This window comes from Micropterus dolomieu, linkage group LG23, assembly GCF_021292245.1.
Source record: "Micropterus dolomieu isolate WLL.071019.BEF.003 ecotype Adirondacks linkage group LG23, ASM2129224v1, whole genome shotgun sequence".
Lineage (NCBI taxonomy): Eukaryota > Metazoa > Chordata > Actinopteri > Centrarchiformes > Centrarchidae > Micropterus > Micropterus dolomieu.
In genome coordinates this window covers 3,067,242-3,083,800 of record NC_060172.1, presented here as the reverse complement: position 1 = coordinate 3,083,800, position 16,559 = coordinate 3,067,242, and the positions used below count along the sequence as shown (strand labels likewise).

Below are 16,559 nucleotides of genomic sequence, written 5' to 3'. Positions count from 1 at the left end.
GCAGCGACTCAATCTGAATAAAGAATAAACAATGTAACTTTAGATTACAATGTTACAATGTTCCTGCTTGAAATCATTCAGTGTTTTAATAATTTGTTCAGAGCTGAAGAAGGTTTAGAATGTAGAAGTTTAGAAAATGGAAACTCCAAACACCTGAACCCAACAGGATGCAGGTTCAAGCTGTAAAATACAAAAAAGGTAAAAAGAGCTTTCATTAATATTAATGACAACGTGTTGCTACTTCAATAAAGACGTAGTGACTTCACCTCTTAAACTCTGCAGCTCCATCAGTGGCTCCATCTAATTCCAAAATTATCCCGGTCCCCAAAAAACCCTCCATCTCTGGATTAAATGACTACAGGCCTGTCGACCTGACAGCTGTAGTCATGAAGTCCTTTGAAAGACTGGTGTTAGCCCACCCGAAGGACATTACAGGCCCCTCTGCTCTTCTCCCTCTACACCAACAACTGCACCTCAGGAGACCCATCTGTTAAAGTCCTGAAGTTCGCTGACGACACAACGGTCATCCGGGACGGTGATGAGTCGGCCTACAGACAGGAGGTTGATCAGCTGGCTCTCTGGTGCGGTCACAACAACCTGGAGCTTAACACACTCAAAACTGTGGAGATGACCGTGGACTTCAGGAGGAGCCCCCGCACTCTGCCCCCCATCACCATACTCAACAGCCCTGTGTCTGCTGTGGAATCCTTCTGGTTTCTGGGTTTCACTATATCCCAGGACCTGAAGTGGGAGCCAAACACTGACACCATTATCAAGAAGGCCCAGCAGAGGATGTACTTCCTGTGCCAGCTCAGGAAGCTCAACCTAAGGAGCTGCTGATCCACTTCTACACAGCCATCATCCAGTCTGTTCTCTGCACCTCCATCACTGTCTGGTTTGGATCTGCCACCAAAAAGGACAGGAGCAGACTACAACGGACAGTCAGGACTGCACAAAAGATCATCGGTGCCAACCTGCCCTCCATTCAGGACTTTCAGGAATTTGCAGAGTCAGGAAACGGGCCGAAAACATCACTGCAGATCCATCTCACCCCGGACAGAACCTGTTCCAGCTTCTCCCCACTGGTAGGCGCAAGAGAGCTCTGTACGCCAAAACCAACAGACTCAGGAACAGTTTCTTCCCACAAGCCATCACTCTGATGAACAGCTGACTTCTGACTCACAATGTCAGGAACAACTCCTGTGCAATAACCCAGTAACTCTGTCTCTTATCAGCAACCTGTAAACTGGTTGCCACAATTATTTATTCTCCATTCTCTATTTCAGTGCTGTTCATGCTGTTATATATTGTATATACTGTATGCACAATAATACTTATACTTATTTATTCCAGCATGTACGCAATATCATCTACAATATTTCTTTTAGGAATAGTGGAGTTATCAAATCAAAGCTTCTTCACTTTAAACTTTTCAGTCAGTATAAGCATCATATAGCTTCATAACAATGTTGGAAAAAGCAAATACTGAATATATTTGTTATTGTCTGATAGTTGAAATACGGATTATTTATTTCTTCATTGAATTCATGTAGTTTTATTATCATTTCTTTAAAAACATGATGTGGAATAGAAGCTGAAAATCAGGAGTTTAAGAGGTTCAGAGTGAATTATCCAGTGGAGATTGTTCTTGTTATATTAAGCTTTTAAATGTGGAGCTCAACATTGCTCTGCCACAGTCAATGGACTAAACCACTGAAGAAGAAAAGAATATATATATATATATATATATTTTTTTTTTTTTTTTTTTTTTTTTATTTAGTAGCACAAAGACAACTAAATATATAAAAAATACATTGTATAAATTATGCAGGAGAGGTAAGGAACCCCCAAGGGCTTATAGTGAAACCTCCCCTCTGGATTTTCAATTGATATTATACAAAATTATTATAGAAAAAAAACCCAAATAATGTTAAATGATTAAATAAATCATCAACAACACACAAATTTTAACCATGACATGAGTATTTTTTCATGCTTGACTTTAACACTGACAATGATGGACTAGTTTTTATAGTAAGGGGAATAGTATTCCAAAGTGATGGTCCTCTGTATTCTATGCAATATTGTCCAAGAGTTGGATGATAATAAGGGAGATGAATATTCTTTGCTTGTCGGGTTGGACATGAATGGACATCAGAGTTAGTTGAAAACCAGTTGTGAAATACTTTTGGTAGGCTATGATTTTGAACCATACATGTATACATAAAGATTACATTTTTGATAGATATAGATATTGATAAAAAAATGGATAAAATATTTCTTGAACAGAAGAGCTGATGGTTCATACTGATTTGATGCAGTTGCCAATCTTAAAAACCTTTTTTGGATCAAAATTATTTTTTGAAGAGAAGAAGGATAATTACTGGCCCAAACAATGTTACCGTGTGAGATGTATGTGAGGTGTATGAGGTGGGTGGTGATGGCGCAATGGATAAGACTATGCCTTTGGTGTGAGACATGTATAGCAATTGTAAGTTGCTTTGGATAAAAGCGTCAGCTAAATGAATAAATGTAAATGTATGGATACAATAAACTGTAATAAAGAGTTTTAAGACAGGATTGATTTACCAATGAACAAACTTTTCTAATGATAATCAAAACCGCAATTCAGAGCCTCTAACAGACGTAATTTTCCCATGTCGGATATTTCGGTTATTTAATCCTGTTAATATTGTGTGTGTGTTTTCATGTACATTCCCCTTAAAACATCCTGCCTCGTGTGTAGTCACATGACTCCACCACGTCCAGTCCTGCTCAGCCTTCAGACCGGAGTCTGAAGCTCAGGGAGAAGTTAGCTATTGCTAATTGCTTTCACTTTCCAGCAGTTGTCGAAACAACAGACAGACTTTTATTGAAGGACACATTGTAACCTACACTGTACATTTACTGCCAGACTCACAATTTATTACTCGCTCGCTTTCAGCATCACTTTATGCCGATCTCTTCTCACATTCGCTCGTCCACTCACTCGCTATGCACACACACTGCAGTTAAGACGTGACTCTGCTGCTCCTATAACAGCACCTGTCACTTAACTGTCATTCGATGAAGAGAGGAAGCTATCAAAGCGTGATTTACCGTGCTCACACAGTGTGCGGGGGAAAATCATTTGTTCCGCATTGAAGTGAAGTTTTAGTAGCAGCGCTCATAATTCAGCAGCAGCAATGCGCCGACTCCCTGTAATGTGCACGTCAATATTACCTTATTAATTAATATTTAGATAGCCTAATGGATTTGTGAAATCTGTGAATAATTAAACCCAAGCTTTAATAGTTGAGCAAATTTACTGTACAAACCTTGTCACTGAAATATGAAGGCAAAAAAACCCCGACAACAAAAAACAACATGAAAAAACTAAATAACTGTTCAATTAATGGTGATTTTGATTTTAGGTGAAATCGTCCAGCACTAGTGGATCATCATAATGTCAGCACAACATTCATACACCTATTCATGTGAACACGTGTGTGTGTGTGTGTTCGTTCTGAAGGATCAATATCAGTGATCAGAAATTCTTTGTGAAAACACATTGAAACTTACAGAAAGCAAAGAAATATTTCTGCTTCAACAAGTAAACTTCAATTTAAAAACAAATATTAGTTCAGAGGATCTTCTGTAAACAGATGTGACCATTTACCAAAACTTAGAAATATTCATTTACTTTAATGACTAACAGCGGACATTTTCTACAGTTTCTTTAAGAAACACAAGTCTTTGTGACTGCAGACTAAATTTAGTACAAGAAACATGAAAATATGAACAAAAGGACATTTACAACTTTATGGATGGAAGTTATGTATGAACAGAAATTAGCTTCAATTGTTAATTAAACATATCAGATCTACAATAGTAACAGAGAGTCAGTGAACTGACCTCAGAGTCTGCAGTCTGCAGTGTGGACTCTCCAGAAAACCACACAGCAGCTTCACTCCTGAATCCTGCAGCTTGTTGTCAGTCAGGTCCAGCTCTCTCAGATGGGAGGGGTTGGACTTCAGAGCTGAGGCCAGAGAAGCACAGCTGATCTCTGACAAACTGCAGCGCCTCAATCTGAATAAAGAATAAATGATGGAGATAAAAATCCATTTCTAATCCAATCAGATGTGTTCAGGTTTTAAATGTAGAGATCAACATTACTATGTCCTAATCAATGAGCTTTTCCCTAAACTGAGTAGAGGGACTTTGTCATTGTGTTATTGTGGATCATCATAATGTCAGCCTTCTACAGACATCATCCAAATGTCAGCACAACATTCATACACCTATTCATGTCAACACAGATCAATAACATGCTGCTGATCTCAGGCCAGTCTGGAATAATGATCAAATCTTTTGTTACTTTCATTCTCTTCTGTTTCTTCTAATTCATAAAAATCATGTCTCACTTTATGAAAAATACTAAGACAGATGTTTTCTATAGAATTCCAAAATGGCCGATATGAAATAAAGAGATTTTATGAAATGAATATGAATTGAAGTAAATCCAAAACCTTGCAGAGCTCTTTACCACCTGTCCCAGCACTTCTGATGCTCATTTCAAAGCACAGATTTAGACTCTCCTCATCACCACTGTCATCTCCATCAACACACAGACTGACTGTGAGCTTCATCCTCAGTTCTCTTTAGAACTGGATAAACATGAATTCTGTGAGAAATAAATTCTGATTCTTAGGATTCACTTTACTAACTTGGAGAATCGGTCACAGGGTTTTTTATTCCAAATCAAAGGATTGTCTGAAATACAATAAATGTCTGCTGGCATGTAGGTGAGAGTTTTAACATAGACTAATCAAAAGGTAGACAAAACATCTCTGATGCCACACACATTTGCATTTCCTTTCTCAGCTCAGGAAGAGCTTTTGAGTGTATGCTAATACTCTGCCATTTGTTTTCCCTTGTCTAACATTGGTTTTGGCAGTTACTATTGGCTGTTGTGTTCTGTACTTGTTCTGACTTTAAGAAGAGGAAATGTTGAGTTCGAGAGAGATAACTGCGCTTTCTCTCCGTGGCCATGTTACATAAAGAATGATTCATCTCATCTATTTGACTCCTTATTCTTTGGGAAGGAGTTATTTCCCCTGACATTTTGCCTGACATTTTGCCCGAGTCCAACTGCAGGTAACATTTACCAGTCGGGAAGTCCGACTCGCAAAACGAGAGAGGAACCCACCTGACTTTGGACCGGGTGGTGACCGGCTGGGCGCCCCAATCGAAAGGTGAGTATGACATTTTTAATCTAGGTTGATAGACATGTAATTCCATATGGTGATACACAGATAGTATAAAATTCCATAGTCTATATGGTGATACTTTAAAAACGTAATTCCTTTGGTGGCTTATACACAGATAGTATGTAATTCCATTGTCTATATGGTGATACTAATTAAAAAAGTACGTAATTCCTTTGGTGGTACTCTAGAGATGGTACGTAATTTCCTTTGATGGTTTATACAAAGAAAGGCCTAAAGACATAATTCCTTGGGTGGTGCTTATAGTACGTAATTTCCTTTGGTGGTTTATAATTTTTGTTTCCGGAAGAGTTTCTCATTTTCATTTGTGTTTCTTTTAAGAGTTTTTTGTGATGTGAAAAGTGTTTGTTTCAAACATTATGTCCCACTAAGGAGGGAAATATCTGTGTGTGCATGAGATGATAAATATATAAACCTCTGTGATAAACTCATTTCAGTGTCTAGCATACAAATTGTAAACGAAAACGAGTGCACCGTCATGCAAGTGTCATAGGCCTGAGAGAGTTTCTCCAGTTAGTGTGTGTTTGAAAAGATCTGACCATATTACAATATGGGAAGATCAGAGTGATTGTGTGAATGATAAATCCCATTTGCAAGTAAAAGCAAATCCTTTCAGTGAGCCTGAGTCAGTAGAAAAACATGGGGAACAAATCGGGGAGAAAACTTAATTCTCTGCCTGACATTCTTTCAGGTCCAGCTAAATTAATGGTAGAAAAATTGGGAAAAAGTGTGGTTGTTGATGTTCCACTTTGGCATGATGTAACTGAAGGCATTTTTCCTGTCCTGGGCACACTGAGTACAGGGAGATGTAGAATTATGTTGACAGGGAAAGCAAAGAAAATAGGAAAAGAAAAAATTGATTGATTGATGAAAAGAAAGATAAACACAAAAGGCCGGATAAGAATTTACCGCCACCATATGTTCTCTCGAAGCCACCCATCCTGGTAACACCAGAAACCCTCATCCACATGCAAGTAATACCCCCCTGCTGAACAGACCCAGGAAAAGGCTGAAATACAGGGGAGGTTAACCAGCACTGTACCCGGACCTGTCAATTTTCCCCCCTCCCCACACAACAGTGACAGAATAGACAGAATGGGAAGAACACCCATACTAACTGTTTTCTTCCCAAGAAACATTTGTCTCAAGTCGCAGCATCTTCCGACTACTGGCTCATGAGCCATGGACAAGAAAAGGATGCACAGCTACTGCCTACGTTGGCATTTCCAAATCCCCAGCCTCGACCAACGGGAGATCCACTGGGATCTGGAAGTGTTTATTTACCGGCCATGGCAGTCAGATGAACTAAGAGAAATTGCAGAAGAACTGCCCAATCCTCCTTTAAGTGTCATTCCTACTGGTGGTGAGAAATGGGTTACATCAATGAAGCAATTGTTGTCCATGTATAATCCAATTCTGCAGGAAGTGGAAGCTGTGTGTCACCACTGATGATAAGTGAGAAACCAGTATTTACATAAAGACCCTAGTCTGATTCAGGAGCAGAAGTCATTGATCAAGTCTAAAGTGCTCCATAATGCTCATAGAACATTTTTTGGATGTTATTTACATGTAGACACTGATATTTTACACACATTTTAAAAAATAAATAAATAAATTTCTGAGTGGTGTGTTGAAAATGTTGTGTTAAATTGTTGAAACTAATTTTGCTTTCTACTAATGAACTAATGATCACTCACACATAGGCATGAGAGTCTTTGTAGTAATGAGTAACAATTTTCTTTCCCTCAAACTGGTTTAATGTTGACAAGCCTGGATGACGACACATTAAGACACTGTGTTTAACCGTGTTCTGAAGGTTTATTGTCTCCTATGAGTCTAGAGCAACAGTTTTCTCCACGACATCCAGACGGGCAGTAAAAACAGTGAGACCATTACCAGACATTCAAGATCATCCCGGGTGATACGGACAACTTCAACTGGAAGTCCCCTCCCAGAAGAGCTGAGAGAAACATGTGAACCCGTACATCCCAACACGAGACATCCTGAGAGATGGAGACGAACGGAAAAATTCTGCTGCAAGACATTCTGCTGAAAGACAACGGCTGTAGTGCTCACCATCATCCTGGTCAGCACGTTTTAGAGTACTTCAACTCTGGTCACTTTCCAAACAAGATGACAGACGTTTCCCTACAAGTCTAGGAGCTCTCAACAAACAGACTCCAATAGTACTTAAATAACCACATCACCCACACAGATTATTGATTCATTTGCACTCACCAGTCGAACTGATGTCATTTACACTGATTCTCTACACGGACTGTTTCACACAAGAAAGGTAAAGAACTGTCATAACCATTGAAGATCCAAGAAGAGGAGATTGACATTGGCATGTTACCAACGCAGGAGGAAGAGGACAGAAGAAGAGGGATCCACAATAACCACAAATAAACCATGTAATCAAGGTAAAGACAATGACTGTTTCTGGAGTATTCCTGTATTTAGAATTACAAAGATGATCTGTTGGTGTATATGTTTTAGTTCTTTATTTATTCTTTTAGCAAATTCTGTTCATGTTTTTAATTATTGTTTCTGCTTATTTCTTTTTTAGCATTATTGTTATGATTTTGTATGCAGGTCTTATTATACATATTGTATCATTTTTTGTCTTGCCAACAAATGGGTAAATGACCATTTCTGGACCCTAGGGTATTATGACCATGCTTGTAGGCTATTTTCACTCCTGTATTAAACGTTTTTCTGAGATCATTCTACATTTTTTTTAAACCTGCCCAGCACATGTAGGTCAACTTTAATGTACAGATGATGTAGGTTTTTACAAATCTAGTCCTTCCATTTTTATTTTTATTTCTGTTTCTAATTTCATTGTTTTAACTATTTGTCAAACATCTAATGTTATCAATTTTTGTATTCCCACTAAGACATTTCTACAATGAATCCTACCATTTTGATTTCTCAAAAATATTGTGTTGATACTTTGTGTCAAAAGGAGGGAATGTGAGAAATAAATTGTGATTCTTAGGATTCACTTTACTAACTTGGAGAAATTAGCATTGGTCACTCCGTATTATTTGGGAAGGAATTATTTTCCCTGACAATCCACTTAGAGTTCATACTAAATATGGAGCCAAACTCTTCAGACTGACACACTTTTAAAAAGAGCTGTTGTGATATGAGCTCAGAAAAACCCAGAAAACAAGAAGAAGTGAAGGAAATTTAAAACTTCTGTTATGGATTTAAATTTGGTATATATATACTGGATAAGAGCAGAATACATGAACTGACCTCAGAGTCTCCAGTCTACAGTTTGGACTCTCCAGTCCAGCAGACAGCAGCTTCACTCCTGAACCCTGCAGGTCGTTGTTACTCAGGTCCAACTCTCTCAGATGGGAGGGGTTGGACTTCAGAGCTGAGGCCACAACTTCAAAGTGAGTCACTGAGAGTTCATAGCCACAAAGTCTGTGATGACAGAGAACTTAAAATTAGGGGTGGGTGATATGGCAAAAATATCATATCACGATTTATTTCAGGCAGGATCACGATTCACGATCTTGTCACGATTCATGTTGGTTTTTAACTGTTTTGCAAGTTAGTGGTTTAAAATGGAAGGTGGAAAACTGGAAGTTGTTCTTGCCGGGTTTGGCTCTTGGCACTCCGGGGCTGACTCAGCTAGGACTGCTAGCTGCCTGGCTACCCGAGCTAACTAGCTACAGATACAGTCAGTAACGTTAGCTGTTTGCGGTTTATCAAAAAGTAAATGTATCTGTCCATCAACAAACTCTGTAAATCACTGGGAGGCTGCTGAGCTCAGTTTTGAAACCGCACGCTTGGCTCCAGTTCTGGTGCCCAATCCGGCACCGCTCACTGATGTTATCTCGGCTTGAAAATCTCCAGTGCCTGAGTATAGGTGTAACATTAAACACAAAACACTTCCCAGGTGCTGCGAGTTCCCAGTCTGGACTGAGACAGCTATGACATCTAGGCTAACTGAGCTAATTAGAGAGCAGCAGCTGTCAGCGGTTACCTTAGCAACAAGTAACACTTCTGTTCATCAGCAACCTCCGTAAATCACAGAGTGTTGAAGCAGAGCAGCCGGGGGACACGGGGAACTTTAATGTTATTGTTATGATGCCCAGTAGTTACAGTGTAATCTTTGTAGACAGCGGAGGACGCAGGCAGCGAGGCAGCTGTCAACTGGGTGATTGAGCCACAGAACTAAACTGACAGATTCAGTGGCGTAAGGTAGTAACAATGGGCCCCAGTGCAGGCTGTTATGATGGGCCCTTGGGCTACACCGTTACAAAGCACATACGCACACACTGCGTTTGTGTCTAGAAGGGAAACTTATATTGGCAAATGTAAGTGGCTTATTTTCTCGTTTTGCCACAGTTTAAAAACTGGTAAGATTGGACGCCTAGGGAGGCGTCCAGGAGGCATCCTTACCAGATGCCCAAACCACCTCAACTGGCTCCTTTCGACGCAAAGGAGCAGCAGGTCTACTCTGAGCTCTTCGCGGATGGCTGAGCATCTCACCCTATCTCTAAGGGAGACACCAGCCAACCGTCTGAGGAAACCCATTTCGGCTGCCTGTACCCACGATCTCATTCTTTCAGTTATGACCCAGCCTTCATGACCATAGATGACGCCGCTCCGATTCTCCTGCTCCAGTCTCCCCTCACTCGTGAACAAGACCCCGAGGTACTTGAACTCCTTCATTTGGGGTAAGGATTCATTCCCTACCTGGAGTTGGCACTCCACTGGTTTCCTGCTGGGAACCATGGCCTCAGATTTAGAGGTGCTAATCCTTATCCCAACCGCTTCGCACTCTGCTGCAAACCGATCCAGTGAGAGCTGATGGTGCTGGGCCGATGATGCCATCATGACCACATCATCCGCAAAAAGCAGTGACGAGATCTCAAGCCCACCGAACCGAAAACCCTCCCCACCACGACTGTGCCTCGATATCCTGTCCATGAATATCACAAACAGGACTGTGACAAAGTGCAGCCCTGGCGAAGACCAACCCTCACCTGTGAAGAGTCCGACTTACTGCTGAGTAATCGGACACAGCTCGTGCTTTGGATGTACAGGGATATGATAGCCCTGAGTAGGGACCCCCTAACCCCATACTTCCGCAACACCTCGTACAGTATCTCCCGGGGTACTCGGTTGTGCACCTTCTCCAGATCTACAAAACACACGTAGACTGGATGGGCATACTCTCAAGCCCACTCCAAGATCCTTGTGAGAGTAAATAGCTGGTCCGTTGTTCCATGACCAGGACGAAAACCGCATTGTTCCTCTTCAATCCGAGGTTCGACTATCGGCCGAACCCTCTTTTCCAGCACCTTGGAGTAGACTTTATCAAGGAGGCTGACAAGTGTGATACCCCTGTAAATGGCACACACTCTCTGCTCCCCCTTTTTGAACAGGGGAACCACCACCCCAGTCTGCCACTCCTTGGGCTCTGTACTCGACTTCCACTCAGTGTTAAAGACACATGTCATCCAAGACAGCCCCTCCACACCCAAAGCTTTTAGCATTTCTGGTTGGATCTCATCAATCCCTGGGGCTTTGCCACTATGGAGTTGTTTGACTACCTCGGTGATTTCCACCAGGGAAACTGATGAGAATCTCCCATCAGCCTCTACTAGAGAGGAAGTCCAGGAGAAGTAAAGGAGTATGGCCAGTGCTGTCATTGTCAAAATCCTGAAACGTCACTACAAACAGCTGAGTGCAGGAGGTGTCCACTGTGCTGAAAAGACGCAGACTTTTTGGGGCAATTTCAGTACAATAGCCTCCCAAATCACAACAACCACATTCCTCTTCGACAGAGAGGCAAGACATTATGATGAATAAGAAAGAAAAGTGGCCTACTCATAACATAACACCATATTCTGAAAACAGGCCAGCTACAACTCGCACACAGTTTAATACCCAGATGCACATCCACACAAACAGGTAAGTTAGACCTACTCAACAGCGACCTGACCACGAAATGATAACAGCCTGTAAAACAGCGTCATGGCAGCCACACCAGATCCACTGAAAAAGCACGTGTAAAGTTACTCACCTAACTAAATGGCATCCGACGATCCTGCATTGAGTGAAATCTTTGACAATGTCCTCAGTAATCGATTACGTTTAACGTTACCGTTAATAACGTTATGTTCCTCTGCCGCTAGCTAGTCAGTAATGCCTGTTAACGTTTAATGTTACTGTAAGGCAGCTGCCTGTATAAGCCCTTAGGTGTCCCTGTTGCGCTGTCTATTCCTCAGTACGTTCAGCAGTTCGTGCAGTTTGTACCTTGTAGGACACTGCAGTTTTAAATTACGTTCCGGCGGGGCCGCCATGTTTCTTTATGTTTACTTTCCTTGACTTGTAAATGCTGCTAGCCTACAGTTAACTTGGTATGTCTTTCTTGCTGTTGGTGACTCTTGGTTAAATGTAAATGCTCCATACTTGTATAGCGCCTTTCTAGTCTTATTCGACCACTCAAAGCACTACACTACATCTTCAGTCACACACATTCATTCACTGGGCCTAAGTGCTCAAACAGAAGCTAAATCACACGAGAGGCAATTCGGGGTTCAAGGATACTTGGTTGGCCCCTGGTTAACCTAACTAGTGCACTGTAAGTCATTAGATGATTTAATCTGAGTAAAATAAATGTATGATGGGGCATTTGCTGTTTTCTGTACCTTGCATTTAGAGTTTGTGTTTTGGCGATGGCGCAATGGATAAGACTATGCCTTTGGTGTGAGACCCGGGTTCAATCCCCCACTGTGACCCATCCACCATTGTGTCCCTGAGCAAGACACTTAACCCCTAGTTGCTCCAGAGGCGTGAGACCTCTGACATGTATAGCAATTGTAAGTCGCTTTGGATAAAATCGTCCGCTAAATGAATAAATATAAATATTAAGCTCTTTTTAGAGATGTATTTCATTTGACTGTACATTAACCTTTATTTCATTTCTCTTTGTTTTTAAGTAAGAGATTAATTTATTTTTGCTAGAAGAAAAATGCTTTATGTTTACTTTCCGTGCCCTGTAAGGTAAGGTAAGGCTATGTATCAGAGAGAGGTTTGTTGCAGTGGAGCAATAAAGAGAATCCCGAATCCAGTGTCTGGTGCCTCCACAACACCTGCCAAAACACAACGCAGAGTCCAGGGGAGGCGTGGAGAGGCCATGACAGTCTGCACTGACTCAGATGCAGTGGATTACATTAAAGTTAATAACGTTATGCTTTTCTGCTGCAAGCTAGGCGGTACATTAACGTCTGTTAACGTTAAACCTCTTTGCATCCAATGTATGAGGGTGGCTGGCTTGACCGAAGTTTAGGAGTTTTTGATGTGTTCACATAGTCGTATTGTCGTGATTTAAGTCCATCTCTTGTTATTTTTATTTTTCAGTTTGTTGTCTGGTGGTGTAACGTAACTTTTTGCAACGTCTTTGCCTTCTTCTGGAGTCTTTTCTGGCTGTTGGACGGGTGAACGGTGACAGCTGTGGTGAAACGTGTGGTGTCCGAACAATAATGCTGCATTGATATGTTGAGAGGAAACCTGCTTGACACTGTTCTTGATCATAAAAGTTTATTAAATCAAGGAGTTCAGCATCAATTACAAGCTCTGCAGCAGCTTGGAGAGAGACCCAGCCCGACGGCCACTCTGTCTCTCTGTTCATCAAACACAGCTTATGTAGGATATGTTTAGTATCTGTTAGGTACCATAGAGGGGTTTGAGTCTGCAAAGTAAAAGGTCAATCCCATAGAAGGGTACAGTACTATTCTAGGTAACAAAACAAGGGGTTAGAGGTCAAATTCTATAGAAGGGTTCAGTCCCTACATAACCACCAATCACTGCTCTCCCCTTAGAAGGTCACTGACCCTCTGTTCTGCTGCTACAGTGCTATTTTAAACTGTTATGAGTCAAATGCATAAATATTGGATACTACAAACATTACGGTGGTTTAACATCAACCGGTGAGTAATAATAATAATAATAGTAATAATTATCTTATCTTTAATTGTAGAGCACTTTTCAAAAACAAGTTACAAAGTGCTTTAACTAGTGTAAAGACAATAATACAAAAAACAATTCAAGATAAAAGCAAGAAAACACTGAAAAGACTAAAATACGACATGATGTTAAAATCTCAAAAAAACTCAATTACCTGACGTTAACAGTAGTTAAACAGACGAATATAAGATGAAGGAAACAATGATGTAATAAAACCAATGTTGTTTGACTCTGAACTTTACTTGCGCTGTCAAGATGGCAGCATCGTATTTATGCAAACAATGTAATTTTTCTGCATAAACGCTGTAACGTTATAAATTTTATCAACGTGTCAAAATGCGCAGAAACCAGGGTAAATCTGAGTTCAGCTGTGGTTTGCCGACTTGTCCTTGCAGTCACACATGCGTTGGAAACACACAGCCATATAAACATTATGTGAGATCTAACGTTAACATTAGACCAGCTCAAATGGATGCAGTAATTCCAGCCCCTGTGTCTTTGCTACATGTCCCCCACCCACCCACTCTCTATCTGTGTAAGTTAACTTACAGCTGCTACTATCTAAAAATAAAGGCAACAAAAGGCCACCCAAAATAACCTAAAAAATAAATAAATTGATAGGGAATATAGTGCCTCTGTAACCACAAGAGGATTACAGGGCCCATACTGGTGCCACTCTCTCTTTTACTTTCAAATTAGCATCCGGTGTGTTGTGGTGGCCCTGCACTGTCTCTCATATCTGGGCCCTGTTTCAGAAAGTGCATTTTCTGAAAGCTCTGAGTAAGTTGAGCCTGAGATGAGGGAAACTCTGGGTTTTCCGTTTCAGAGACCGAGATCAGATCTGTAACCCCGGCAACTTACACTGTGAACTTAACGTCCTCAGGAGGAGATTTCCTTCAACAAACGCTGAGTTTCTCTCTGACTCCTCCTGTCGTGCAAAAAATTCAAGACTTGGGCCAGATAAGAAAGCTTGAAATTTTACCAACATTTTTATTAACAGAACTAGACACCAATTAGAATACAAAAGTTCCACCGGAGTGAGTCAGAGATTGGTGCAAAATAGAGTCCACATGAAAACCATGTAACGACTGACTTTCACCTCCTTCTGGACCTCCTTTTATAGCTCTGTTTCTTGGCTTCACAACATCTCTTGGCTCCCTTTCTTATTGCACCTGGGTCTGGTCCCAGATTTTCACGTGCCTCAGCATTTTCAGCATTTGGTGGGGAAGTCCCTGACTGCACTGCTCCTCCTCTCTGTGTCCTTTGCATGCCCTCCGCTGAGCCTACTATTTCATTCATAACCTGACTTTGTGGAATAAACTGGTGTTGTTTGTGCCCTGTGCTAGAAACAGGACATTCTTACTGTGATGGACTATATTGATGTATGTTTTGTAATACAATTATCACAAAATCTGCTTCTACATTTTCCTTTGCTGGTGTTTCTGATGCTGCCTTTCTTACTGTGCTCCCTCACTCTTCTCCTAAAGCACACGTGCTTGCTCACACACACACATGCCACTGCTGAGCCCGGGCAGTTAGATACAAAAAGGAGCACGTTAGGGCTGTAAATATCGATTATTATAAATCGATTAATGTAACGATTATTGTTTCAACTAGTCGATTAATCTAGCGACTAATTTTGTTTATTCTAAAGAAATAAAAGTTGCCTATTCCTCGATTAACATACCAATTTATCCAAAATAAATATAAAAAACATGTCTAATCAATTAATCTATATTTTATTCAATCATCCTGATGAGGCCTGTCCAAGTGTCCTTGAGCAACACAATGAACCACATTATTACTGCTTTGGACAAAAGTGTCTGCCAAATGACTGTAATGTCATATTGTGATTGACAGGGTACTGTGATTTGTGTTATTTTATTTTAACGTGATTTTCACTCAACTGTAAAATCGCTGCAGGTTGGAACTGCACTCGTATGGATTTACCTCGGTCATGTGCTTGTGTGTGTTTTGTGCATCTTTGATGCATCTAATGTCACTCTATCTGCTTTTCATCTGCTGTCCCAGCAGCTGACTGTGTAATGAGCTGCTGTCTGAGGAAACCAACTGCTAAATACACAAAGACTGTGGCTGCAGATTCAATGAAACCCACAGTGGAAATGTGTGTGTTACAGGTAATGTGCTGCAGCACCCAGAAACTGTTGGATCTTTACTGTAATACTGATGCTTCAGCTTTACAGTGTTGATAATCACATCTGGACTTACTGAGCCTTTCTGCAGTTCCTCACAGCTGGAATCAGTCTCTGTCGTCCCTGGTCTGATGTGTTGTACTTCTCCAGGTCGAACTCATCCGGAACCTCCTCTGACATCTGCAGCATGTAGACCAGAGCTGAGCAGTGGAACTCGGAGAGTTTCTTCTCTGATCTGTTTGCTGACTTCAAGAACTCTTGGATCTCCTGATGTACTGAGAGGTCGTTCATCTCCGTCAGACAGTGGAAGATGTTGATGCTTCTGTCAGGAGAGATCCAGTTCATGTACATGTTCATCTCCTTCAGGTTGTTGATGGCTCTCTGGATGATTTTTGGACTGTTGTCTGTCCGACCCAGCAGGTCTCCTAAGAGTCTCTGGTTGGACTCCAGAGAGAGGCCATGAAGGAAGCGAACAAACAGGTCCAGGTGGCCATTTTCACTTTTGAGAGATTTCTCCATGGAACTCCTCAGGAAGACATCCAGGGATGAATCATTGTCATTATCCCGTCTGTCGTTGTAGCCGTTGTAGCCGCAGTCGTTGTTGTCGTTGTTGTTGTCTTCATCTTCGTCTTCGTCTTCGTCTTCATCGTTGTCATCAATGAATGAATCACTGTCCCAGTGTTTCCCCAGGAAGTCCTTCAGTACCTTTTTGTTCCTGCTGGTGAAACAGTGGAACATGTAGACTGCAGCCAGAAACTCCTGAACGCTCAGATGAACAAAGCAGTAGACTGTTTTCTGGAAGATCACACTCTCTCTTTTGAAGATCTCTGTACAAACTCCTGAGTACACCGAGGCCTCTGTGACATCAAGACCACACTGCTCCAGGTCTTCTTGGTAGAACATGATGTTTCCTTTCTCCAGCTGTTCAAACGCCAGCCTCCCCAGCTTCAGAAGAACCTCCCTGTCAGCCTCCGTCAGCTCCTGTGGACTCGTCTCATGTCCCTCATCGTACTTCTGCTTCTTCCTCTTTATCTGAACCAGCAGGAAGTGTGAGTACATGTCAGTCAGGGTCTTGGGCAGCTCTCCTCTCTGCTCTGTAGTCAACATGTGCTCCAGAACTGTAGCAGTGATCCAGCAGAAG

The 16,559-nt window shown here is 41.4% G+C and overlaps 1 protein-coding gene across 1 annotated transcript in view; it reads right to left on the bottom strand.

Moving 5' to 3' along the window:
• Positions 1 to 11,599, bottom strand: part of LOC123962981 (NLR family CARD domain-containing protein 3-like) — a gene marked incomplete at its 3' end in the record, with an annotated part of 67,972 nt that extends 56,373 nt beyond the window's left edge. The window contains exons 1-3 of the mRNA XM_046039495.1: positions 11,581 to 11,599; positions 10,377 to 10,434; positions 10,084 to 10,212 (exon numbers count right to left, since the gene is read on the bottom strand). Of these exons, the coding sequence (XP_045895451.1) occupies positions 10,084 to 10,212; positions 10,377 to 10,434; positions 11,581 to 11,599 (206 nt within the window). The remainder of the gene's footprint in view (positions 1 to 10,083; positions 10,213 to 10,376; positions 10,435 to 11,580) is intronic.
• Positions 11,600 to 16,559: the final 4,960 nt, after the last annotated feature.